A 27,986-nucleotide genomic window follows, 5' to 3' on the forward strand; every position below is an offset into this window, starting at 1 on the left:
TTCAATATGCGATAGTAGATATTAAGGGATAAAGAGAGGAAATATCTGATGTTATAACTTGAGATTTGAGTTAAAGATTTGTGTATGTTATGGAATCATTGATTACACAGTCACCACATTGCTTTTTAAATGTTTAATGGTAAAATTAGAAAATTAATAAAACATTATATATATAAAAAACCCAAACATTGGTTTTTGACTGCAATATAAAAGAAGTATGCCTAAAAGCCAACATGGGTTTGTCAAAAACAGATCATGCCAGACAAACCTTATTGCATTCTTTGACCAAGTGACAAAACTAGTGGACCAGAAGAATGCTGTAGATATAATTTACTTGGACTTCAGTAAGGCATTTGATAAAGTAGATCACAACCTACTACTTGATAAAATAGAAAAATGTGGGTTAGATAGCATCACCACCAGATGGATTCGTAGCTGGCTGACAGGCCGTACTCAGCGTGTGGTCCTCAATGGAACTGCATCTACATGGAAGGAAGTGTGTAGTGGGGTGCCCCAGGGCTCTGTTCTGGGCCCAGTGCTCTTCAACACCTTCATCAACAATTTGGATGAGGGGATAGATGAGGAACTCATCAAATTTGCAGATGACACCAAGCTGGCAGGAATAGCCAATACTCCAGAAGATAGGCTTAAGATACAGGAGGATCTGGACAGACTTGAATACTAGGCACTATCTAACAAAATGAAATTCAATTGTGAAAAAAGTAAGGTTCTACATTTAGGCAGGAAAAATCAAATGCACAGGTATAGTATAGGTGGTACCTTGCTCGATAGTAGTAACTATGAGAAAGATCTCGGAGTCCTAGTGGACAATCACTTAAATATGAGCCAGCAGTGTGCTGCAGCTGCCAAAAAAGCCAACACAGTGCTAGGCTGCATTAACAGAGGGATAGAATCAAGATCACGTGAAGTACTAATACCACTTTACAATGCCTTGGTAAGGCCACACCTGGAATACTGCATCCAGTTTTGGTCACCACGATGTAAAAAAGATGTCGAGACTCTAGCAAGAGTACAGAGAAGAGCAACAAAGATGATTGGGGGACTGGAAGCTAAAACATATAGGGAATGGTTGCTGGAATTGGGTATGTGTAGTTTAATGAAGAGAAGGGTGAGGGGTGACATGATAGCAGTGATCCAATATCTCAGGGGCTGCCACAAAGCAGAGGGAGCCAAGCTATTCTCCAAAGCACCTGAAAGCAGGACAAGAAGCAATGGATGGAAACTAGTCAAGGAGAGAAGCAACCTAGAACTAAGGAGAAACTTCCTGACAGTTAGAACAACTAACCAGTGGAACAACCTGCCTCCAGAAGTGGTGAATGCTACAACACTGGAGGTTTTTAAGAAGAGACTGGACAGCCATTTGTCTGAAATGGTATAGGGTTTCCTGCCTTAGCAGGGGGTTGGACTAGATGACCTCCAAGGTCCCTTCCAATTATTATTATTATTATTATTATTATTATTATTATTATTATTATTATTATTATTATTATTATTATTATTATTATTATTATTATCATCATCATGGATAAGTATTATCATGCCTTCATCTGGTATATTAGACTTCTTAATCTAATCTATAGCCCTTGGACTGTAAGATATTTCCTATATATGTAATACATAGGAAGTAACTACGTCAAAGGCTGCCTCACTAAACATAATTCTCCCAGTCGGATCTGGTTGAGAGAGGGCTTACTTGAGATCCCACTCCCAAGTGAAGCAAAAAGGATATGGCCAAACTATTTTAAAAGTGAACACAATAAATCCAAAAATAATGTGTTACCTCAAGACTTGGCAACCTTGGAGAACTTTCTTGCCTCCAAACATTATGGTTTTAAAGGACTTTAAAAGGGAATTTAGATAACTTTGTGAAGGATAGATCTATCTTCAGATGACATTTGGATGTTCAGTGCTAATATTGGATTGTGGATAGCATTTGAACAAATGCAAGTTGCAAGGGAAACCTGGCAGGAGAAAGTATAACTCAAAATTTTTGTAAGCACCACAGAAGTTTCTGGTTACTGAGAGAAAAATATTCCTGAATGGAGTTGGTCTTGGTCTGATCCAGTAAGGTTATTCTTATGTGATTGCATTAAGTGCTATCAATGGTTGAGAAAAATACAAAAGAAATGAACATAAACTTTTTTAAAAAGTTATAAATTTGACTTTATCAAATTCTAATCAGTGGTTTATATAATTATATATAATGTATTTGAAACCATAATCATAGTCATATATTGGGAATTACACACATGTGTGTATACAAGTGTGTATCTTTGTATCTTACCTACAGATGTCTGCCTACCCAGCAGTTAGATAACTGTTGCCAATGTGACATGCCCCTTAATTTCCCTTGTTCCTTACAATATAATGAGGAAAAGAAAATGACTAATGTAATGTATCACAGGCTGAGAAATGTGATGTGATTTTATTTTTAAGTGTGAAGTTGTAAATAGAAGTGCCAAAAATTAAGGCTACCAAGACAGATGCACAACAGAAGATACAGACTTACTTTACCAGGAAGGCTTTCAGACTACTTAAGCATTGAAAGTTTGAGAGAAATAGTCTTGCCTGCAGTGGATATGTTACAAAACTGGTTTTTATTCCTTGCAAAGTAAATGTTAAATCATATATTCATTGCAGACACAATTAGACTATTAAAGCATAGGTCCCCTACTGTCAAATATCTGCTTATTTGTGTCTTCTGTTTGGTCAGATTTGTTTACTTATATTTCAAAAGATTTGGAGTAAAGTCAAGTGTAATGTAATAGCAACAATATATAACAATGTTTCTGCATTCACTCCATATATATCATCTTAGGTCTGACCCAAACTGCTACGTACTGTATGTCTTCATTATTTGCATTCTTAGTGGATTTCCTTTCTTTTTTAATATTTTGCATGAAGAGGAGTTGCATAACCATGCATAAGCTTTTGTGTTATTTTGGAGGAGGCCAACAAAAATTTTTTAGACATATTTGCTGTCAGCTGCTGCCATGTTCCAGTCAGATAAGAGTGGCCCTTTGAGATAGGCCAGGTGGGAAAACAGATACCACACAAAAGACACATGATATAGCAACAGAATTTTGAGAGCCTGATATCATATTCTCCTCCTTCCTTCTTATACCAAAACGAATCAAGGCAGGACAACCTTTAGTTTCTGTCCAGGCTTCCTTGATTTCCTAGGCTTCCCTATTTTATTAACAATTGCCTCCTACTTTTTCCAAGGTCATCTTTGTGCTCCTCTACAGAAGTGTGTGTGTGTTTGTGCATTTTCTTTAAGTCAGTTTTGACTCCTGAACTAATGTCTGCAGTTTTCGTGGCAAGGTTTTTCAGAAGTGGTTTGTCATTGCTTCCTACAGACTAAGAGAGAGAGACCGGCCTAATCCTAACCCAGCTGGTTTTGTTCCCAAGGTGGGACTAGAACTCACAGCCTCCTGGTTTCTAGCCTGGTACTTCAACCACTCCGCCAAACTGGCCCTCTACCAATCAGAATAAAAAATTCTGAAATATATGAGACTGGGATAGAATTAGAAGTAGACAATACCAAAAGCAGCACTATGGAAAGGCATCATGAGAAAAATATATGAGAAAGTAATGCCTGCTGCTTCCTGATTGGTCTATGAAAGAGAAAGGGAGGGGCCAGCAAGCATCTAAATCATATGCTGTTGACATGAAGTACCCATAGATGCAGTATGGTTTCTGGATGCTGTTCTGTACCAGCCTGCTACCGGCCCTGCAGAAAAGGCAGGGACAACCCCTTTACAACCGGCAAGAGGCTGGAATTATGCCTGCCAAATTTATAGCTACAAAAACAAACAAGACACGAACCAAGAAACAGGAGCTTTAAAAAACATGAACCATCCGAGCGGTTGCCTTCAGCAAACCAGCCCTCCCAGACATTCCCCTAATATAGAGTTCAGGGCGTGGCTTCTCTCTGCCTCCTTCCGAGAAGCCCCATTGCCTTCCTCTGTTTACTCCTAATTGACTGCCTCCTGCGTCGGGCGTCCTTGAACAGGGCCAGCTGTGGGTCATCTTCATCCACACTGTAAGGCTCACACAGCTGGGTCTCCGTGGTGACCAAGTGGGAGGGGCCTGGCTGAGGGCTATCATCAGCAAGATCTTCAACCCCTTCAGCAAGGTCTTCAACACCCCCCTCCTCCTCTGAGTCGTCCGACCCAACTGCCGAACCCACAGGCTGACCCTGAATCACAACAGATGCTTATAAGTGCTGCATGTTATTTTTTGTTTATGGCTTGTTTGTTTTTTGCTAGAGATGAAGGAAGAAATATAAATGATTTAATGAGTTATTTGCAATTGTTCTGTGGCAGAGGATAAAAAAAGCTATGATATAGATAATACAATACATAACAAACCACTTCTGCAAACTGTTCTTTTTCATAGTCATTTTAAATGATAGATCACCCAGCTATAGCTCCTAGATGTAAGATATTATTTAAAATAATTCAATTTTATTGATGAGATGAACCACAGAGCATTCTGAATTGGTGAGCTATCAACTCAGAGGTCTATAATACAATACATGAAGTATTTATTCAATTGTACTAGGTTTGGTCCAATTTATAAGCTAAAAAGTGTGTTTTATCTTTTCATTTGACATTCAGTTCACAATACTGCCAGAATTTTATATATACTAGAAACAATTTAATAGAAATTTGTGGCAAACGCAATTATCCAATGCTACTCAACATTATTAACTAATCTTAACTAATTTAATATGTTAAGGGTAAAGGTAAAGGTTTCCCCGCACATGCGTGCTAGTCGTTTCCGACTCTAGGGGCCGGTGCTTATCTCCGTTTCAAAGCCGAAGAGCCAGTGTTTGTCCGAGGACGTCTCCGTGGTCATGTGGCCGGCATGACTAGATGCCAAAGGCGCACGGAACGCTGTTACCTTCCCACCGTAGTGGTCCCTATTTTTCTACTTACATTTTTACATGCTTTCGAACTGCTAGGTTGGCAGAAGCTGGGACGAGTAACAGGCGCTCACTCTGTTACGCACCACTCGGGATTCGACCCGCCAAACTGCCGACCATTGGTCGACAAGCTCAGCATCCTAACCCACTGAGCCACCGCGTCCCTTTTATTTAATATGTTAGAACTTACATATTTTAACGCATTTGTCTGGAATAATATCTTTAAAATTAAAAAAGAACTCCAAATATTTCCTACATAATCACACTTGGTAACCAATTGTGGTATGAAGATTTCTAAAAATGCCTTTTTTCTGGAAAGGCTAAGTTGGATTTTTCTCCTTTCCTAGATTGATTCTGAAATTTATATCAACATCCTACATAATAAAAAGTAGTTTAAATATTGTGGATTTTATGACTAAAGACTTTCTGGTGATATGCTATATATTCAGTAGCAAGACTATTAAGAACATATTTAGGATCTAGTCAAGACACGTACCTTAGGGTAATTAGTTGGTTTAGAGGCCAGTATTAAAAATGTAGGATAACAAAAGAAAAGAAATATTATTAGAGGCCCAAAAATAATACTGCTACAATACGCTCTACATGGGATTGTCCCTGAAGAGCATTCAGAAACTCAATTAGTGCACGATATGGCTGTGCAGGTAATAAATGGTGCCAGATATACAGCACACTAATGCCACTATTGGATGAGTTGTATTGGTTACTGGTGGAATTCAAGGTGCTGATTGTCATTTTTATATGGCTTGGGACCGGGTTACCTGAGGCACCATCTTTTTCCAAGAGTCTCTATGTCATGGTTCCGATAGATGAGACCAGTAAAAGCAGAATTCCAAGGCTAGAAGTTTCCTTAAAGAACATGTTTATTGGCTACAAAGTATTAGCATAGTCAAAAGTGAAACCAAGTCTGGGGTTCCCTCCACAGTGTTACAATGTTACAAAGTTGAACTTCCCACCCCAGCACTATATAATCAACTATGTTTCCCAATAGAATACTTTGGTGGACTTTCTAACAGAAGGCTCACCCTGCCAAATTCCCAGGCAGTGATGGCCTTGGTTCCCATGGGACAAAATATTATTTAGGGCAGGCTAACATTAAAATCACCCATCCCCCCTCCCAGTCCTGTGGCAACCCAAAATGAAACAAAATGGTTTCAGCCAGGATCATTGCAGTGTTGACAGTCGGGTCTCCTAGAGAGAGAACAAATCATGCAGATAAACAAAAGTTAGAGTTAGGAACCTCCCCGAGGTTTATAGGGATGTTTATCAAAAAAATGTCTATATTAGTCCATCTGCCTTGACATCAGTACTTTTTACCCATGTAGCTTCTGATAGTGGGTATCCCTTCCATTGAACTAAATACTGTAATTTCCCTTTGTACAATCTAGAATCAAGAATTCATTTAATTTCATAATGTGTTTCCCCCTCCACCAAAAGGGGACCAAGTGCTTTCTTAGGAACTGGTCTTAAGAAGGACTCTCTGAGAGGTTTTAGTAAGCTGCAGTGGAAAACAGGATGGATTTTTCCCAACAGACGAGGGAGTTTTAATTCTACTGTAACAGGGTTTATAATTTGAACTATGGGGAAGGGATTGAGGAATTTTGGTCCTAGTTTTTTACTAGGTAATTTGAGCTTTAGGTATTTTGTATAGACTCTCTCCCCCACATGAAATAGCTTCTGAGGAGACTGTTTCTTGTCTGCCAGCTTTATGTAAATTTTTGAGGCTTGCACTAAAGTGTTTTTTTTCATTGTCCCAAACAATTCTCCAGGAGGTCACCCACTGATCTAAGGTTTGAGAGATGGGAAGCTCCTGTGGGTACTCAGGTATAGGAATGAATTCTCGAGTAGTAGCTATCCTAAAAGGAGTAAGTCCAGTGCTGCTATGCACAGTATTATTATAAGCTACTTCAGCAAAAGGGAGGAGGTCAGCCCAGTTAATCTGTTGGTAAACAACATAGCATCTAATGTACTGCTCCACCACCGAATTCACTTTTTCCATTCGTATTCGGATGAAAAGCTGACGACAGTCCTTGTGTGGATCCAATCAGCTTAAGGAAGTCCTTCCAAAACCTTTCAGTAAATTGTACTCTCCTATTCAAAATAATTCTTTTTGGTGCTCCATTAAGATGGTAGATATGTTTAAGAAACAGCTTGGCTAACTTTTTTTTTTGCAGAGGGGAGACTAGAACAGGCTATGAAATGAGCCTGCTTTGAAAAAAGGTCAATGACAGTCCATATTACTGTATTTCCCCTACTTTCTAGTAATTCAGCAATAAAATCCATGGCAGTCTCCTCCCAGAGTTGGGAGGGGTCTCTACTGCTGCAATAACCCAGGAGGTTTCCCAGGTCATTTCTTCATGGCTGCACAAGTTGCACAGCTCTTCACATAACTTTCAACTTCTTTTTTCATACCTAGTCACCAAAATTGTCTTCTGACCAGATGTAAAGTCTTTGGAAATCCAAAGTGACCAGCTTGTTTGGCATCGTGGCTACACTGAAGTGCTTGAACTCTAAGGGTTTGGGGCAAGTATAGTTTTGATCCCTTCCAGGCTAGCCCATCTGAATAAGTCAGTAAGACTTTATTTGCCTGGAACCAGGAATTGATTTTTAATTCCTCCTTAAGTTTTTTCATCAAAGGGCTATCTGGCTCAGGTGATTGTGCCTGCACCTGGCCTCCAGGAACTATTTGAGAGACTGATTGTGGTAATGGACCTCACAATGTCCTCCCTGTGGCTTTTATACTGGGCCATTCTGGATAAGGCATCAGCCAAAATATTCTTTCCCCTGGGGAAACATTTTAAAGTAAAATTGAAATGGTTAAAGTACTGCACCCAATGGACCAGTTTGGGAGATAACTTACCAGGGGTTTTCAATGCCTCTAAATTTTTATGATCAGTCCTTACTTCAAAAGGTACCTTACTCCCTTCAAGGAAATGATGCCAGGTCATCAGGGCCCATCTTACTGCAAAAGTTTCCTTCTCCCAAACAGCCCATATTCATTCAGTGTCTGTTAATTTTCTGGAGGTATAGGTGCAGGTTTGTAAGTCTTCCCTTTGGTTTATTTGTAGTAGAACTGCCCCCATCAGGGTGAGGGTGTTTGAGAACAGATTCAGTGGCAAACAGACTTTTTAAGTTCTCAAACACAGCTTGGCATTCTATAGACCAAAGCAGGGTTGACAAGGTTGTGTCGTTCCCCCTCCTTTTCCAGTTTTTAACAGTTCAGTAATTGGCAAAGCTATCTTAGCAAAAGAGGCAATGAACTGCCAGTAGAAGTTTGTGAATCCCAAAAAACTTTGAAGTTGCTTAGGGGTCCGTGGGGGCTGCCATTCTATCACGGCCTTTATTTTGGCTGGATCCATCTCCACTCCTTCACTGAAAGAAGGTAGTCTAGATGCATTTGATGGTATTCACATTTGGAGAGTTTTGCGCAAAGTTTGGCTTTCAGCAGTTTTCTGATTACTTCACGCACTAATTTTACATGCTCTGCCATGGTCTCTGTGTAAATGAGGACTAAAGGTAGACTAGAACCTCTTTGTACAGGTGGTCATGCAGCACCTGATTGATCAATTGCATGAATACGGCAGGGGGCCCCTGAAGTCTGAAAGGCATAACTTTAAATTGAAAACTTCCCAGGGGGCTGTTAAAAGCTGTATTCCACTCATCACCTTCTTTAACACTCACTCGATAGTACGCGTCTCTTAGGTCTAACTTGGTAAAAAACTTTCCCTTTGCTAAATGGGCCAGCGTGTCTTTCATTAAGGGGAGGGGATACATATTCTCCACATTGACAGCATTTAACTCTTTAAAATCAAAGCACAGCCTCAGCGATCGATCCTTCTCTTTGAAGAGCACAGGGGCAGCTACACAGGATTTAGCTGAATGAGTATCCTGGCTAAGTTCTTATCGATATATACTCTCAGCTTTTTCAATTCTTGGAGGGGGGATCATAAAATACATCTTGGGCTTTGCAAGTTTGGCGCCTGGCAAGATCTCAATGGCACAGTCATTTGGGGGGGAGGATGTCACATTCCTTCTCGCTGAATGCATCAGCTAAGTCCCAGTATTCACTTGGGATGAGCTAAGTTCCAAGCAGGGGGCCTACGACAGCTTTCAGAGTCTCAAGGAACTGCTCTTGCTCCTCATTTGCAGTAGCCCTGCGCATTTCACTGGCCAGAGTAGGAGGCAAGGGCCCCATTGCTAACCTCAAAGTCCTCCTCCATTTTCCTACCAGATCATAGGGCTCCACTTATCAAGCCAGGCCAATCCCAAAATTACAGTCTCAGTCATTCAAGTAGTTACACTCAACCCAAAAGCAACTTTATTTATTTACTTTAAAGATGGAAACACAGAACATAAACAACCTTTTCATTAAAAAATAAACAAGGCATTAAAGTAGCAATTGGCTTGCAGCCCATGTTGTGCAAAGTTTGACATCAGGGGTGTCAAACTGCCGGCCCACGGGCCGGATGCATCATGAAGAAACCGCGCCCACCCCATTGCCAGCAATGAGGAAAAAGCTCCGATACATCACGCGACGTCACATGACGTCGCAAATTTGACATGTCTGGCCTACATGATACAGAGAATGAGATAATTTTTGGAAAATATTATATAAGCAGTTTTCCACCAATTTCCTATATTTAGAGGAGAAATCTGGAAGATGCATGGAAAATGTATTTATGGAAAGAGAGATCTGTCATTAGTTGCCCATCAGTTGTGGTGCCCTTTACCTGCATCTTAAACAGTATTAAAACAATCTTCCTTAATTTGGGAACAGATATTCTTGGAAATTCTGGGAGGTGTTGCCCTAATACAGACATGTCAAACTAGTGATGTCACGTGATGTTGTGCAACGTATCGGAGCCTTTTCGCCATTGCCAGCAATAGGGTGGGCGCAGCTTCCAGATGATGCATCCGGCCCATGGGCTGACAGTTTGACACTCCTGCTCTAATACATCTAAAGGAGTTGAGTTTGGGGAATACCGTTCCATAGTATTTTTCATCCATGTCTAAGAAGTATTAATCCCTGTGACAAGCTTCAAATATAGAGAATCTTTGATTGAGAGGTGCATATTTGCAATACTGAATTGAATTCACCCACAAATAAAATCTTTCTAATTATATCTCTGTGTTCGGCTCATTGTCCATCTTTCAGACATGGCATTCTCTTAATTAAATATTGTTCTTTTATAAAATAAAAGTTTGTTCATTTGTTGGTTTGTTTTTGCCCTACTTTGAAGTTATTTACGGACTGTGAACAGAATTACAACCGGTAATGATAAGAAAGTAATAGTATAGAACTGATACAGCTAAAAATAGACAAATAATAAAATTGCATATTCACTAGAGAAACCTTTTTATATATTTCTCAACTGAAATTGTGACCACAAAACTGAGATACTCAATTAAAAATATGAGAGTAAGCTAATTTTTTAAAAGCAGAGATGGAAATCTGTAGATATACAGATTGTCAAATAAAAAACCCCTATATTTACTAATAATCCAGATTGCTTCCATTTTAATTTTGCCTCCTTGACAGGCTCCAGTACAATAGTGAAACATTAAAATCAAAACTAATATGACTTCCTCCTAATCATATTCAACCAGCATTTTTGTTATTCAAAATAATGAAATAACTCCTATTCAGATAGCCAAAACAATTTGAAATCCAGTACATAATTATCTGTAGGTAATTCTCCACTGAATTTACTGTGAGTAATTTGCTGCATTGCTGTTTATTCAATTGGTGAAATAGACTGAGCTGCAAGATTAAGTATTTAATCAATTGAAAGGCAATCTTTAGTTTTTTGTCATTAGGGCAAAGATTGTATAATTGTCCAGTGAGGGAGTTTGTCCAGTGAGGGAATAATAATAGCACAAAACTTTGTTACCTCACTGTATAAAGATGCCGTTAATAATCCCAGGGCCATAGAAATGGATATTATCATCTATTCTATACTCTGTAAAACAAAAGTGTGCTCTGTTTTCCCCCTCCAACTGCTGTGATTCAAAGGATCAAAGCTCCAAACCCACAAAATAAGAATGAGGCTGTGGTTGAGCTTCCTTTTTTCTTGGTTTTTATTTTTAAATAATTTTATTGTTCTATTTGTATTTTACATTTTATTGTTCTATTTGTATTTTACTATGGAGTATGAGAACATGGAGTGTCACTTCATATCATTAGGAGATTAAAGTAACATCAGAATGCTGGTAAAACTAAGCATGAATACCATGAATACTCATGTTCTCTGAGCTGAGTAAGGACAAATGGGAACTCCCATTTGTTCCTTCTCTGTTTGCTTGTTAGATTTATGTTCCTCCCCCCCCATCACCACAACCAGGAACTCAAGACAATACTCCCTTTTTCTAATTGTGATAGCAAATTGGTAAAGTAGAATGTGCTGAGGACAGTGACTTTTTCAAAAATTACTCACTGAAGTTCTGTGACACGTGTGAGTTCCGGCACCTTTTTCTTTTACAAAAAAAGCACTGAGCATACCATACGTAAATCCAGTTCCAAATCTTAGCATTCTTTGAATTCAAGGCATAGTATTCTAAATGCAGTAATTATGTTGTCCTTCTGAACATAAACATTCTTGATAATGACTGTGTTCATACAACATGCCTAGTCATGGTTTAACTATGATTTGTTGAATAAATTACTATGGATGGATTCACACAAGACAATAAGGCCCCCCCAAAGTACTATGTTAAAGCTTATTGTATATATGCATCTAGTCATTGCCTGGTTAATAAATTATGCTAAGTCATGCTTTATATTAACTATGGTTATTTTTTTTTTAGAAAGTCACAATTATTAATGCACAGTAATATATTGTTTAGGGACGCGGTGGCTCAGTGGGTTAGGACGCTGAGCTTGTCGATCAGAAGGTCGGCAGTTTGGCGGGTCGAATCCCGAGTGCCGCGTAACAGAGTGAGCGCCTGTTACCTGTCCCAGCTTCTGCCCACCTAGCAGTTCGAAAGCACGTAAAAATGCAAGTAGAAAAATAGGGACCACTCCGGTGGGAAGGTAACAGCGTTCCGTGCGCCTTTGGCGTCTAGTCATGCCGGCCACATGACCACGGAGACGTCCTCGGACAAGCGCTGGCTCTTCGGCTATGAAACGGAGATGAGCACCGGCCCCTAGAGTCGGAAACGACTAGCACGCATGTGCGGGGGAACCTTTACCTTTTTTTAATATATTGTTTAAACTACAAATCTTGTTTTAAAACATAAGGTCTCCGTTTACAACATATTAAGCCAAAACAAAACAAACACATATTACGGCTTAACCAATGATTGAACTCAGGCAATGATTCTAAACCTATGTGGTCTAGACAAGAGCCTAGAGCCAATTTGTGAATTTCATACTGATACCAAATTTCCTGTTGATATATGATTTTTAGTGGCAGCTTTTAAAAATGTTAAGTACAGAAGTAAAAAGAAATAATTAAAATTTAATCACTTTTCACTTTTGTTCACTTGATTTTGTTTCAGTTGATTGTAAGTACCGGTAGGTATGCTAAATGCTTAGTTTCATCTGCTTTTGATTGATGACAGAGAAAAAAAGAGTAGAAGAAATAATAGAAAGATATTATTTAGAAGAAATGGCATAAAAGAATGGATATGGGTGGGGAAGATAGATAAAAATATTGTTTAAATGCTTTTTTTTGTTTGATTGTTGTACTTTTTTCATTAGCTACATGCTGTCCCTGGTGAAATCTGCTGCACAGCGCGTCTTTCAATTTGAAACAAGATAACACAATTTTTGTCTTTGTCAATTACTCTGGCATTTTCTACAGGATGACTGGCAATCCCAATATGGAACTGAACAATGCAGCACAGATTCTATCATAGAAAACTCTGCCTATTTGTGTCACTTTTTCAGAACCTTTGTTATTTTCCAATTAGGTCAATACATTATCCTGGTTCCTGTATCCCAGGAAATGTTGTACTATAAAACCATTAATAACATTTTGTAAACTCATCAGTGAGTGATGTTGATCATGTCTTATGATATGGTCAGGGGCTGACTTGTGGGCAATTTCTTTTTGTCTGGAGATGTTTGAAGAGCTGGTCTACTTGCTGGCTCTTCATTCTTCATGTTTGTTTTGTTTTCAGTCCACTAATTCTTTCTCTGAAATTCTAAATGTAAATTCTTATCTATTTCTAAGATTGTATGTTCCTGACCGCGTAACAGAGTGAGCGCCTGTTACTCGTCCCAGCTTCTGCCAACCTAGCAGTTCGAAAGCACATAAAAATGCAAGTAGAAAAATAGGGACCACTATGGTGGGAAGGTACAGCGTTCTGTGCGCCTTTGGCGTCTAGTCATGCCGGCCACATGACCACAGAGACATCCTCGGACAAGCGCTGGCTCTTCAACTTTGAAACGGAGATGAGCACCGGCCCCTAGAGTTGGAAATGACTAGCACGCATGTGCAGGGGAATCTTTACCTTTATGTTCCTGACCTAATGTATGTCAGGAGAGTGAGAACATCAAGGAATCAAGGCTTAAAATGAGGGAAATAATGCTCATAATAGCATGTGCATTTTTAACATGATTCCTTCTATGATAGACAAATAGGGTATTGCATAGCAATAGCAACATCACGGATGCTGAGGTTAGTGCCCTTAGATGCCTAATAAAAAATGGAATAGGATTCAACAGATGCTATTTTTCAATTAGATCAATACATTAGTCTGGTTCCTGTATCTCAGGAAGTATTGTACTATGAATAGAGTGGTTGATTTCTAAACTTTCTTTTACCTCAGAAAAAGTTGGAGGAAATTGTGGCCGATCATACTATATCTTACATAATTACAAAATTGTCATGCCTTATTGACATAATTGATTTGCCATTGGATTATTCAATTGAAAGTGAGTTAATAAATGTTACATTAAGAATGTGTCATTAGCAAATAGTATTTCTTAAATTAATAGCTACACTGGATCTTTATCAATTGATACAATTCATCAATCCATCTCTGAAAATAATATTAATAATGCTTTGGTTATCCAAGTGTGTTAAGCAGCATTAAATGCTTAACTACACTGCTATTTATAGGCAATTCATTAAATTGCAAATTATGTGAACAATGTAATGAGGTTTCACTTCTTTTCATAATCAAATAAAGATCAAATAAAAATCTGCATAATAATAGCATCATTGTACTTTATGAAAAAGAACATTCTTTCCTTCTAGACATGGTGACAACATGATGGCAATATTTTCATAAGGTGGCAGTTGCTTTTAAACAAAATCAAACATTTGTGCAATCTTATTATATGTGGGGAAAATGTGGGTTAGACAGCATCACCACCAGATGGATTCCTAATTGGCTGACCAACTGCACTCAATGTGTAGTCCTCAGTGGAACTCCATCTACATGGAGGGAAGTATGCAGTGGGGCATCCGAAGGCTCTGTTTTAGGCCCAGTACTCTTCAACATCTTCATCAATGATTTGGATGAGGGGATAGATGGGGAACTCATCAGATTTGCAGATGACACCAAGCTAGCAGGAATAGCCATCACTCCAGAAGATAGGCTTAAGATACAGAAGGATCTTGACAAAAGAACATCGGGCCCTATCTAACAAAATGAAATTTAGTGGTGAAAAAAGTAAGATTTTACTTTTAGGCAAGAAAAACCAAATATACAGGTATAGTATAGGTGGTATCTGGCTCAATAGTAGTAACTGTGAGAGGGATCTTGGAGTGGACAATCACTTAAATATGATCCAGCAGCGTGCTGCAGTTGCCAAAAAAGCCAACACAGTGCTAGGCTGCATTAACAGAGGAATAGAATCAAGATCACATGGAGTGTTAATACCACTTTACAATGCCTTGGTAAGACCACACTTAGAATACTGCATCCAGTTTTGATCACCACGATGTAAAAAAGATGTTGAGACACTAGAAAGAGTGCAGAGAAGAGCAACAAACATGATTAGGAGACTGGAGGCCAAAACATATAAAGAACAGTTGCTGGAATTGGCTGTCTAGTTTAATGAAGAGAAGGACCAGGGACAACATGATAGCAGTGTTCCAATATCTCAGGGGTTGCCACAAAGAAGAGGGAGTCAAGCTATTCTCCAAAGCATCTGAAGGCAGGACAAGCAGCAATGGATGAAAATTAATCGAGGAGAGAAGCAACCTAGACGTAAGGAGAAATTTCCTGACAGTTAGAATAATTAATCAGTGGAACAACCTGCTTCCAGAAGTTGTGAATGCTCCAATACTGGGAGTTTTTAAGAAGAGACTGTAGAACTATCTGTCTGAAATGGTATAGGGTTAGGGAAGCTGGAATGGAATGGTCCCTTCCAACTATGTTATTCTGTTCTGTTCTCATATCATCTCCTCCTCCTCTCTCTGTAATTTCCACTCTAACAGCAAGTTGAATGTTTTGAGCTTGAAGTTGCTATTGTATTGACAATAAATTTATGCTGGACTGTAAAAAAGCACCAGGATGATATTGTCTGAGTAGTCCAGATTTCAGTCCTATATTCTCACAAGGTCAAAACATTCAACAAAAATCCAATCAACAATCATTATATTGCTCCCCAGTAATCTCTGTGGCTATGCTCATAAATAATACTAAATCAGGGTTTTAAAACTATGGTTTTGAATAACTCAAGAGTCTGGTCCACATGCAAATTAAGCCATTGTGCATGGTTTCACACTCACATCACAAAACATAGCATCTGTGTTATATTGCTATGCATGGACCAATCTATATATAGAACTTGCCTTCCTTTAAAAATGCAAGTATGCTTGAACTCTTCTTCTCGCTGCTGGATATTGCACTCCTTGGCAGGAATCACTTTTTTTATGTGAGCACTACAGCGACAGTAATTTTCCAATATGCAATTACTACTCATTAAGGGCATTAAAAACACTATAATGTAATATGAGCACAAAGTGTATATCTCATAACTACAAAGTGTGGGAAAGGTCACATATTTTTGGCAACTAATTGCACTACATTTGCAAGCTCTGACTGTTGCTGTTTTGCGGGGACTGCTTAAATACAAACCTATTCCTTTATTCGTGCATATTTTATAATATTACAAACCAAACAAAACAATCCTTTCTTGATGTCCTGTCTCTTGTGGAAAGCAGCATTCAGATGGGATTTTGACTGGATGTGAAAAGCATTAAATTTGGAGGACAGTGTGGTGTGATCAGTGAGGGAAGCAGTCGGCACTCGGTAGAATATAATTTCTATGTAACTTAAATAGCTTGGCACAGTATTTCTCAATTCCAGCAACTTTAAAATGTATGGGCTTCAATTCTCTGAATTCCCAAGCCAGTATACTGGCTGACGGAGTTTAATCCCACACATCTTAAAGTTGCAGAGATAAGAGACACTGACATAAAGGATCATTTTCCCATCAGAATAAACTTGTTCTCTGGTGATTTCATGGACAGAGCCATGCAATTTTTTTGGCTACAGTGCAGAAGTGATTTAAAATGGCTTTCCTCTGGGATGCTTTTCAACTTCCTGTTCTAGTCTATAGCATTGGTACTCCCTAGTGGTCTCCTATCAAAGCATAAGAGGAAAGATAATTCTCTTTGGAGGCTGCCCTATGTCCTCTTCCTCAGGTTTTGTATAGAAATTACAATATATTTCCTCTGTTGTAATGACACAGTTTTGGATTATGCTCCAGGAGATTTTCCTGGTGCTGAAGGTTGTTCTTTTAACACATTTATCTAGGACTTTTGTATTTTAGCTTTGTATTTAGTATGATAATTTAAAACAACTTTTCAGAGAAGGTTTTGATCTGCTACACATTCTTTTGAAGTCTTGAGTTTTATTACATTGTATACATTGAGAAACATTATACATCTGAAAAATGCTTTACAAAACTTTGGAAAACAATAATATTGGAAATGTATCCTTTGGAAAACAATAATATTGGAAATGTATAGTGATGCTGGAAAACTTTTAGGCCATCAGTCAGAAATCCAAAGTTTTTAAAAAAAAATTTTTTTTTAAGAAATGTGTTAAAGGGAGTATGCTTAATTATTATCTGGCATTCCAGGGTTAACAATAAGGCCAAAATTCTATAAGTGGGTCATATTGCAGGTGTTAAAAGAAAAATCATCAGGTCCAGTCCAAGCCAGAAATAAACAAAATGGAGGCTGTTTGGAAAGAAGATTCTGTTTGAGTTGCCAGAAATTTCAGTGATACAGAATGTTCATGGGATGGCTGACAAAATGGAGGTGGGAGTGAGTGGGTTTTTATACCTTTTTGGAGGTTTGTGTTTGTTCCTGTTTGAGGTTGTTAATCCTATTATGTCCCAAAGGTCATGTTCTGCTTCTCTGGGGCTGTGGCTGAAGGCATTTTGCTTATGAATAGGTGGCCCAGTCTTTCTGAATAGGATTATCAAATCTACATTTCTACAAAACTGGTCTGCTCAGTTTCTGCCTGGGGAAACTTGGGCAGAAAAGCCTTTTAAGATTTTTTTCCTCCATTATTCTTTTGGAGAAATATAATATTCTGCTTTTTTGAAATATCCCCCAAAATAATTCCTTCTCTGGGTGTGTGTGTGGGTGTGCTGACTTCCTACAATCCCCCCTTTGTTCCATATAAGTGTGGGTGACACACTTTTACTGGTACAAGATTAAGAATTATTTTGGTCAGGAAGAGTTGATGGGTGCTACTATGGGTGGGGGGTGTTCCAGAATGTGGGGAAATAAGCTTTTAAACTGATAATGCAAAGGGGAAGGCACTGATAGAGGCTGTAGAAAATTATCCTTGCAGTGGCTCCCAAAAAGGGGAGCCTTCAACCCATAAAAAACTAAGTCAGGGCAAAAGTTCTATTAGTAGAAATTTATAGTGTTCAGTATTCTGTGCCAATTCTTTAGACATGATCTCTCAGTCAAGTCTGCACATGCCCCAAAATTCCTCACAGCCAAGTTTTGCCTGAGTACATAACCACTGGGTGCTCATTTTCAAGTTGTTTCTTGCCTTAGCTCTTAACATCCTCAATTGAACATCCAGGTTTGTGATGTCCAATTGAGGTTAGCCAGTGTGCAAGCCAGGCTATTAATATTTCTTATATTGCACTATGAACCCACCAGTGCAACATATTCAGGGCTTGTATTTGGAGATCTCTTTCCTGCTATCTCCTCAGTGAGAGCATATGAATTGTAAATCGCATGAGGGGGCATGGTTCTCTTCCCCATAGAATTTGCAGGAAGGTATGCATGCAAAGGCCTTAGTGCCACAGAACAAGAAACAGCCTGGCGAACTTTACATGGAGGTAGGTGAAGGAGATAGCCTCAGTGTGATTCTGAATTGTGTGTTTGTGTATGTTCAGCTATTTCTAGACAAGTAATACAAACATCCTAGACAATTTTTCTTTCCCACAGACAGAAGTCCAAGGTGTTCAGGACTTGTTGTGCCAACAATTCCCAAATGCCATCCCTCCATGAATCCATTGAACTGGCTAATTACAATACAAATGAGGCAAGAAAGAAAACCTTACAATGAGTTTATACTGTCCCCCCATAGTCTTATCAGTTGTCTTCTGAGGCTTCACATGGGGACCAATGGTTCCAGGAATTCTTCCTTTCTCTGTAGCTTTCACAGGCATCTGGATGATGTAGGACTTGGGAAGATCTGTTCCACTTTGGTTCCATGGTAACTTTCTAGTGCAGGGGTCCACAACCCCCAGGCCGTGGACCAGTACCGGGCAGTGGCATGCCAGCAACCAAGTCAGAAAAACAAGCAAAGCCCCATCCGCGAGGTGTAGGCAACACACAAAACCACACACCCTCCACTTCATGGAAAAACCTCTCTCCACAGAATTGGTCCCTGGTGCCCAAAAAGTTGGGGAGCTCTGTTTTAGTGGATGGTTGAATCGAAACCAAATTCCATGGCTCAAATGAATGGAGAGTCTTCTCTGGAAGCAGGGTCTGGGTCAGTGTGCTCTGATTCCAAAGATTGCTGAGTCATTTGAGCAGGGCTGAAAGATATGAGAACAGGGCCCCCTTCCCCATTTGTGGGTAACTCTTCCAGGAGAGGCATTGTTGTTCTGACATAGGCATGGAGAACATAAGATAAGATATGGAGAAATAAAAGGTGGGGGGAATGGCTTGCAGGCAGAGTTTGAAAAGACATTAAAGTTAATATTGCAGATGTTAAGTTGACAGATAAAACCCACTTAAACACATGCATTAAATGCAAGAATGATTTTTTTTTCTTTAAATGAACTTAAAATATTCCCTCCTGATAACTTTGGGTTGCACAGAGAGGGGGGGGAAGGAACACAGTTGTCTTCACACTGTTTTGCTGGCCAAGAAAACTAGGGTGAAGGTATGTTCTTTTGATGGCTTATTTTAACAATTTTTCCCTAGCAAAATTTAAAATTCTTTTCTCTAGGGACTAGAGACACGTAACCATTACATTTACCTCAAGGATACATAAACACTTTGACACACTTGCACACATGAAGACAAAGAAAAGAGAAAAGGAGAGGAAAACAGAACTCAGTTTTCAAACCCTGGTCATTCCCACCATAAAGCTCAAATTAGGGAAGACAAAAAATCTTAACAAACATATCAAAGTGTTGCATAGAAGAGAGGGAATAAATCAACGTTTCCTATATTTTATTTTTCCTTTTAAGTTCCTTTATTTAGCCAAATTGGTTTACCAGCTTTGTCCCTAAGCAAAGCCCAGTCCTTACATATGTCCCTTGCTCATTTTCTCTTCATACTGGCTAGGACAGGCACTTGCCTCTTGTCCCACACCCACCCGGATCCTAGAGGGGATTCGGGTATGACCCTCAAGCTGTAGCTTCCCATTTTCCCTTTCAGATGTGGGTTCAATTGGCTTTAACCAGGTCTTTCCCTCATGGTCGCTCCACCTGACAATTTTCAGACAAAAAAAAGTGGTCCTCAGAGGACTCTGGTTCCCTAACAGAGAAAGGGCACCTCCTTTCAAGGAAACACTGCGAACGGTTTTCACACCAAAAAGGGGTCCAAGAGGATCTGCTGCTCCCCAACACGGAGTATGGGTACCTCCTTCCAACACACTTTTCCTGCTCACACCTTTCCTGCTCACACTGTTCTTGCCATGGTTTTCAGCTCAGGAGAGTCTGGGAGGACCTGCTGCACCTTTAAGTAGTAAGTATGGGCACCTCCTAATCCAGGCTTTGCTCACTGACTTCCCAGCTGGTTGCCCAAATCCAATTCTCTCATTTTTCCCTTCCATTCCATTTTTACATAGCCTCTCCTTTTCCCTAATAAAAGTTCCTGTGCTCTGGCCAAACCCACATGCTTTCCAGGGTTTGTCACTTGAACAGATCCTTTTGCAGTTGGGAGGGGATAGAGGGGGCAGGTTCCAGCTATGATTGGGAGAAGGATCCTCTCACACAGACATACATACATTTCCCTCGCTCTCTTGGACTTTAAAAGTTGAAATTTAGAGGTATTCATCTTCTTTCCAAAGCAGCCGTTGAACTCAAACTCAAAGCTCCCTTTACTATCCTTGCTCCAGATGGGCAGGGTCTGGGAAACCCACCTACAGACACAAGGGGTCTGCTGCTGGCAATATGGAGGCTTACAGAGGTCCAGTCCATTGGTGAGGTTAGCTTGAAGTCCCATCTGGGTCACCAAATTATTGAAAGAAAAAAATCATCAGGTCTAGCCCAAGCCGGGAATAAACAAAATGCAGCTGTATGGAAAGAAGGTTCTGTTTATTGAGTTGCCAGAAACTTCAGTGACACAGCATGTTTCTGGGATGGCTGACAAAATGGAGCTGGAAGTGAGTGGGTTTTTATACCTTTTTGGGGTTTTGTGTTTGGAGTTGTTCCTGTTTGAGGTTGTTCTTGTTCCCGTGTGCCTGAAGGCATTTTGCTTATGAATAGATGGCCCAGTCTTTCTGAATATGATTATCAAATCTGCATTTTTACAGAACTGGCCTGCTCAGTTTCTACCTGGAGAAACATGGGCAGAAAAACGTTTTAATATTTTTTTCCTTCATTATTCCTTTGAGGAAATTTAATAGTCTGATTTTTTTAATATCCCCCAAAATATTTCCTTTTTTGGGGGAGTATGAGCTGACTTTCTACATAGGAATTTGACCTCCCCTTCATATAGTTCTTATCATGCGAGGTACCCTAGTCACATAGGGTGTTACAGGAAATTTAAAAAGTTTTAGAACTATCTGATAGGGCAGGGGTGTCATACTCAATTTCATTGAGGGCCACATCAGCATTGCGGTTGCCCTCAAGGGGCCGGGTGGGTATGGCCAGGGTGGGCGTGGCCTACTGGGTGGGCGTGGCTAGAGTGCATATGGCCTACTGGCTGGGCGTGGCCAACTCTACATCATTCGCATCAAGGGTGCCTATGGGGGCCTGGGCAGGAGTGGGACAGATCTGAGGGTCTCTGGCAGAAGGAGGGTCTCTGGGCCAGGGCCAAGGCAGTGGGGGCCGTTTCCTCACTGTTTCCAGGATGGCTTCGCATGAAACCACTTCGCGGGCCGGATCTGGCCCCCGGGCCTTGTGTTTGACATGTCTGTGATAGGGGATATTGTACCTAATTAGAGGATATTTTGTTTTATGATCCCCTTAGAGTTAGATAACAAGGGATTCATCTTGTCAAACCTAAATTCATGGGCTTTTAAAGTCGTTCTAAATAAATAGGTTTTTCCCCCCAGTGAAACAGTTGTGTACACACACACATGAGGAGACAACAAGGAACAGCTCTCGTGAAACAGCTGCATCAATCTGGAAAAGAAGTTGATTGCTTTAACTATTCAAAGAGATGCATTGAAAATGATTGTATACATTCTGAAACACCTCTCTTGAAGTATTTTCACAGCTCTACTCAATTCCTCAGTGTAAAAAAATTAGTTGGTATGTTTTTGTCACCTAGAACTGAATTTAAGGCATTGGGAAGGTCTCTCCTTAAACAGAAGTTTGAAAAACATCAAGTTCATTGAAATGGTATGGTATAATTATATGATATCCCAACTACTTTAAGGAAATTTGACTCTTCCTAAATTTCAAAATTTAAGTGTTAGTAAAAACAAGCAGGATAATTAAACTACATTTGAACAAAGACTATATTCAGTCTGAGATAATCCTAAATGACAAATATATTTAATCAGTCATGTAAAAATGGAATTGTTTCAAAGATATGCATATGTTATTAGTACTAAAAAGTACCACATTAATTGAAAAATAAAGAATAAAATTCAGAAATCTTATAAACTAAATTTCAGTCAATCTCTCTCTGTAAAATTGTACAAAGCTTTATCCTCAGATATTTTAACTTAGTTCATTTAAAAGTTAGATCAATCTAGGAAATTGTGAACTTTTCTAAAGTTCTCATTTCAATGTACTTGAAAGGCCCTTCTTTCAAAAACATTGAGTGATTGCATTTGAGAGCAATTCAGAGAAGTAAAAACCTTTTCAGCACAATTTTAAAATGAGAGGGAAGAGTATGCTTGCGTACATGAGAATGAGAGACCTAAGTGGAATATATGAATTTTCAAAAACATACATTCTGTAGTTTACTGTGCATGGCAGCAGGGCCATCCTTAGGTTTGAGTAGGCACTGCTAGGGTGCCAGAGCTTAGGAGGTATCAGTGCCATCCCTTCTTCCGAAACAAAGCCTACTTTAAAAAAAGCAAATCTTTACAATGGTGGAAGTCAGTCAATATGGCCTAAGGGCATAGCAGTTTTTATGTCTAAGCTTTGGCTATATATTTCTAAAAGTTCAGTTCTATTAGGATCAATTTTTGTTTTATTTTGGGCTTGGTTTAATGCATTTTTACAAATTGTTTTAGTATTGTATGGTTCTTTTCTAGTGGTTTATTAGGTTTTCAGGTACTTTACTTACTTTTACTTCCCAAAAGAATAAAAATGATTCTTTTTTAAAAAGGGATTGTATGCGGGTGGAAGATGTGATGGTATGAATGTGCATGCATGATGAATTTTTAGTTAAGAAAATAAATGTTGTAAATTTACATTTTCTTCTCTATATCTTAGATCTACTGATAAACCAAAATACATAGCACTGAGATCTTATAAAAAGCCTATGATTCTTCATGCAACAATAGTATTTTTAAAAAATCATGAATCTGACATTAGCAGAAGGAATAGAAACAGGGTGTATATACAGGGCACATAAAATGTATAAAACTATACGTTGTTCTCTTAAAATGTACACAAATAATTTCATATTTATTTTTGTTTGTGCTCTTCTAAAAGGCAAATATTAAATTCACTTGAGATAGAGATCATATTCAACATATGCAATAGCTCGTCAGTCACATTCAGTTTGTAATGGCAGATATACTATAGATATGCATATCTTAGTGTCTGTACATGAACTTAATCATATAGTTTAATTTACAGATTAAATTAGTGCTAGGAAAAAGTAGCTCCAACACAATATTCCAGCTATATTTAGAAAAGGTTAATTTCACATTAGTTACTGGTTGCTATTTTCAAACATCAGTTAATGCAAAAACAAAAACTCTGTGTGACCTTTTTTCAATGGCTTTGCATTTGTGGCATGGAGATGAAATGGTGTGAAAACATAGTTAATAAAAACATAGTCCTGGCCTCTGGAATGAAGTGTAAATTGCTTTATGTTTGTATTGCAAATTCATGGGTTATTTTTTTCTTCCAATGTTTTTTCTTACTAATTTCCCCTTGTCCTATAAATAATATTGCTTTGTTTCCTTTTCCAGTGGCAATATTTTCTTTCATAGGCTTCCTGAATGTAATCAATACTTAGGAGCTGACAATGGCATAACTACATATTTCAATAAGTAAAAAATGCTTTACATGTCATTGTAACTGCAGTGCTGACTATTCTTCATAGGAAATAAGGCCCATTGAATATAGTGGAATACATAGGTTTGCACTATCAGTACTAGAAAACGTGTTTATTGGGACCATATTTTTATTTTCACATTACTAAAGTTATTAGACAATCCAAATTTATAACTAGCAGAAAAACTCCTTAATTCAGATTGCCTTTTCAGAGGTCTCTGGTAAGATTATCAGATATCTGAACAAGACACTGACAGTTGGAAAGAAGGGCGGGGGGGGGGGAGAGAAATATACTATTTAACATTCATGAAAAAAATTACAGGGAAATGGTACAAAAAAAGTAATTTGGCTTACATGTATATAAAATTATTTTTTTCAGCATCAGAAAGACTGGTTTGATTAAGGTCTTGTCAATTTCAGGCAGCAATACAAACCAAAAGAGTACTAATCAAGTAATTAAAGTCACAAAGAAATCTTGTTAATTTTCCATCAGCACTTATTAGGAAAATACTGTGCAATGGAGACATACCTTGTTAAAAACCCGAACAATATTTGATTTTAATGCTACACCTGCCAGATAAAGAACCTGAGGACATAAAGGGGGACATGTTCTTATTTGGCCAGATGGCTGATAACTCTAGTTTCAGGCCAAGGAGAGCTATTATATTTGGTTTCTATAATCTCTAGAATTTCTACAGATGCAAATCACTGAGTGAGAGCCACCATATTCTGTTTCACGCTCTCATATTCCTTCTTGAACAGGTATAAATTCAACCTAGGTATTCATGGCTATGGACAGAAACCAGTCATGAAGGGAGGACATAAAACTGTTACAGACCCAGACTGGATTTTTTTTTCTTCTCTCTGTCAGAACATTTAACAATAAATACAAGTTCATTCCTAATCTACCCTGTACTAGAAATAGAAGCTCATGTGAGGTTGTTAACTTAGCTAGAGATATTAATGGTTGCTATAGTTTAATAATAATAATAATAATAATAATAATAATAATAATAATAATAATAATAATAATAATAATAATAATAATATAAAGTTGGAAGGGACCTTGGAGGTCATCTAGTCCAACCCCCTGCTCAGGCAGGAAACCCTATACCATTTCAGGCAAATGGCTGTCCAGTCTCTTCTTAAAAACCTCCAGTGTTGGAGCATTCACCACCTCTGGAGGCAGGTTGTTCCACTGGTTAATTGTTCTAACTGTCAGGAAGTTTCTCCTTAGTTCTAGGTTGCTTCTCTCCTTGACTAGTTTCCATCTGTTGCTTCTTGTCCTGCTTTCAGGTGCTTTGGAGAATAGCTTGACTCCCTCTTCTTTGTGGTAGCCCCTGAGATATTGGAACACTGCTATCATGTCACCCCTCACCCTTCTCTTCATTAAACTACACATACCCAATTCCAGCAACCGTTCCCTATATGTTTTAGCCTCCAGCCCCCTAATCACCTTTGTTGCTCTTCTCTGTACCCTTTCTAGAGTCTCAACATCTTTTTTACATTGTAGTTGATACAGTTTGTTCCGACCCTCTAAAACTACCTACCAAAACTGTTTCTTGAGTCTATGTGTATTATTAGAATGATTCTTATCCTTTAAAATTTCTTATTTTTTTAAAAAAGTTTTGTTTTTAATTATGTTTTAAAGAAAGTTTTGTTTTCAATTATGTTAAGAATAATTTGTCACACGTGTTCTACATTTCAAATCTGTTTTAGATGACTTTAAAAAAACCTAATAACTGACTCTCTTGATTGACAGGTTGACCGGACAGAAGTCATAAGAACTTGCATAAACCCTGTGTTCTCAAAGCTATTCACAGTGGATTTTTATTTTGAAGAAGTGCAGAGGCTACGATTTGAAGTCCATGATATCAGCAGCAATCACAATGGGCTGAAAGAAGCAGATTTCCTTGGTGGCATGGAATGTACTCTGGGGCAGGTAAAGTATTTGTGGTTTTCTTGGTTGATTTTTCTTGCTGCCTTTATTTACTTCAGTCACTGCCAAAAGTCTTTGCTGATTATGGCAGCAAACAATCTAAATACCAAATATACACTATCAGTAAATATTAATAACTGTGACTTTTATGCAATATCTGAGAGAAATAAAGATTTGAATAATGAACTAAATAATGAATAATGAGTGAGGTATGATACCAAGCTGAAATAAGATTGACAGATGAGGTAATTGAAGCAATGTCTGGCTATATTGTGAAATGTGTAATGCCTTCAACATCTTGTATAGTTAACAAAAAAATCTGAAGAAATACAAATTAGTGCATTAAGAGCACCTACAGTACACTAAAAGCAACAAAAGATTTGACAGGTCTGAAAGATAGTCCATAAGCATTGATAATGGAGAGGAGAAATGTAATATTAGTAAGAATCAACACAAACAGAATTTGGGGGGGGGGAGCAAAGAAAGAGACACTCATACATACCAAGGTTTTAATGAAGAAGAGAAAATGAATGATGTTTTAATTTATTGTACATCACTGTTTGGCCAAAACTAGTTCCATACAACCTTAGAGTTAATCTGGTTAAGAAAGGAAGTGATGTTCTTTAGAATAAAGATGGTCTTTTCTGTCATTGAGAAAGATAAAATAATTAAGTTGACGCTTGGCAATTTAATGGTTGTAGAAATAGTTATGAAATGGAGAAAAACTGTTGAGAATTGGGATAGTTCATTCAAAACTAAAATAATGTTTCTGGGTTATCTATTTTCTGATGTGAATTTTTGGAAAAAGTTACGGTAATCTGACACAAAGATACAATATTTGCAAATAGCAGAATCAGCCTTGAACAACATACAGTGAAAGTTTTAAAATTGTTCATTGGTGCCCACAATTATGGAAAGGCCATTTATTATCAAACTATAACATGTAAGGAAATGGTAATTAACACAGAAAAAAGAATTAAATTTTAATGAAGAGGCCAGGAGAAAGTGTAAAAGATACTAGTCATGTGATGCCAAAAGAAATTAAAAGGACAATGTCTGAATGCCTGTTTAACCAAAAGTTAGGCACTTATTTTAAAGAAATAGATCAAATAATGGCAGTGTTCACTATGATTCACTTATTGATCCATTTTTGTAAAAAACCACAAAACTTTAGACAATGTTATCAAATCTAATAGAAATTTATAACACATTTTCCTGTGAAGATATTTTAGAGGAAAATTTACATCTATGGAGTCATTTAAAAGCCATCTATCCCAAAGAATCAAAGACATGTACAGTATTGTAATTTCAGGGATTCATTATGAAATGAGATTTTAATGAATTTCTACCAAGCTTATCGATCGATCGATCCATCCATCCATCCATCCATCCATCCCTCCCTTATTTTTATTTTGCCTTTATTATTTTTATAAATAACTCAATGCAGCAAAAATATCTAATACTCCTTCCTCCTCCTGTTTTCTTCATTACAACCCCGTGAGGTGAGTTGGGCTGAAAGAAACTGTGACTGGCCAAAAGTCACCAGCTGGTTTTTCATGACTAAAATGGGACTATATGACTTTTCCTAATTTGTATACTGTTGATTCATGTGAAAGAAGCTTTTCAATATTAATACAGTAATAAAATGACTTTAGTCAACTATGAATGAAGATAGATTGACAAATCTGGCTATATTTCCCCTTGGATAAAATTACATAAGAAAAATCAATGTTAATGATGTCAAGCTACGAAGATTTATTTTATTAAGACTGCCATATTTCTTTTAGCTTGCCTACAGTTGTGAGGGGAGAGCTTGGAATCCACAGGTGTTCCCTGTGTTCAGTGTGAGAGCGAAGCTGCTGAAGAAATGTTTTGGACAGTGGAAGCTTTCTTCTCATAACAACTGCTGGGAGATTAATTGGACAATGTGACCTAACTGGTCAGAGAGGGAGGGAAAGTTTTACTCTTTTAATTATCTATTTCCCCCCATATTGCCAGAGCTAGCTTTACTTCTATCTACCAGTATGCTATACGTAATTAAAGTTTACATTAGAGATTGCTATGTCTCCAGTATTTTACTTTGTTGGGCTTTTCAGGTGGGATTTGACAAATGAAGTTATTAACAAATTGACAGAATGTAAGGGAAGCAGTGGCTCAGTGGGTTAGGACGCTGAGCTTGTCGAACAGAAGGTCAGCAGTTTGGCGGGTCAAATCCCGAGTGCCGCGTAACAGAGTGAGCGCCTCCCAGCTTCTGCCAACCTAGCAGTTTGAAAGCACGTAAAAAT

The 27,986-nt window shown here is 38.3% G+C and overlaps 1 protein-coding gene across 1 annotated transcript in view; it reads left to right on the forward strand.

The window, feature by feature from the left end:
- Nucleotides 1-27,986, forward strand: part of CPNE4 (copine 4) — a 236,256-nt gene that overhangs the window by 119,847 nt on the left and 88,423 nt on the right. Inside the window, exon 3 of the mRNA XM_081343255.1 lies at nucleotides 25,525-25,704. Coding sequence (XP_081199381.1) covers nucleotides 25,525-25,704 — 180 coding nt within the window. The remainder of the gene's footprint in view (nucleotides 1-25,524; nucleotides 25,705-27,986) is intronic.

This window comes from Vipera berus, assembly GCF_964194415.1.
Source record: "Vipera berus genome assembly, chromosome: Z".
NCBI lineage: Eukaryota > Metazoa > Chordata > Lepidosauria > Squamata > Viperidae > Vipera > Vipera berus.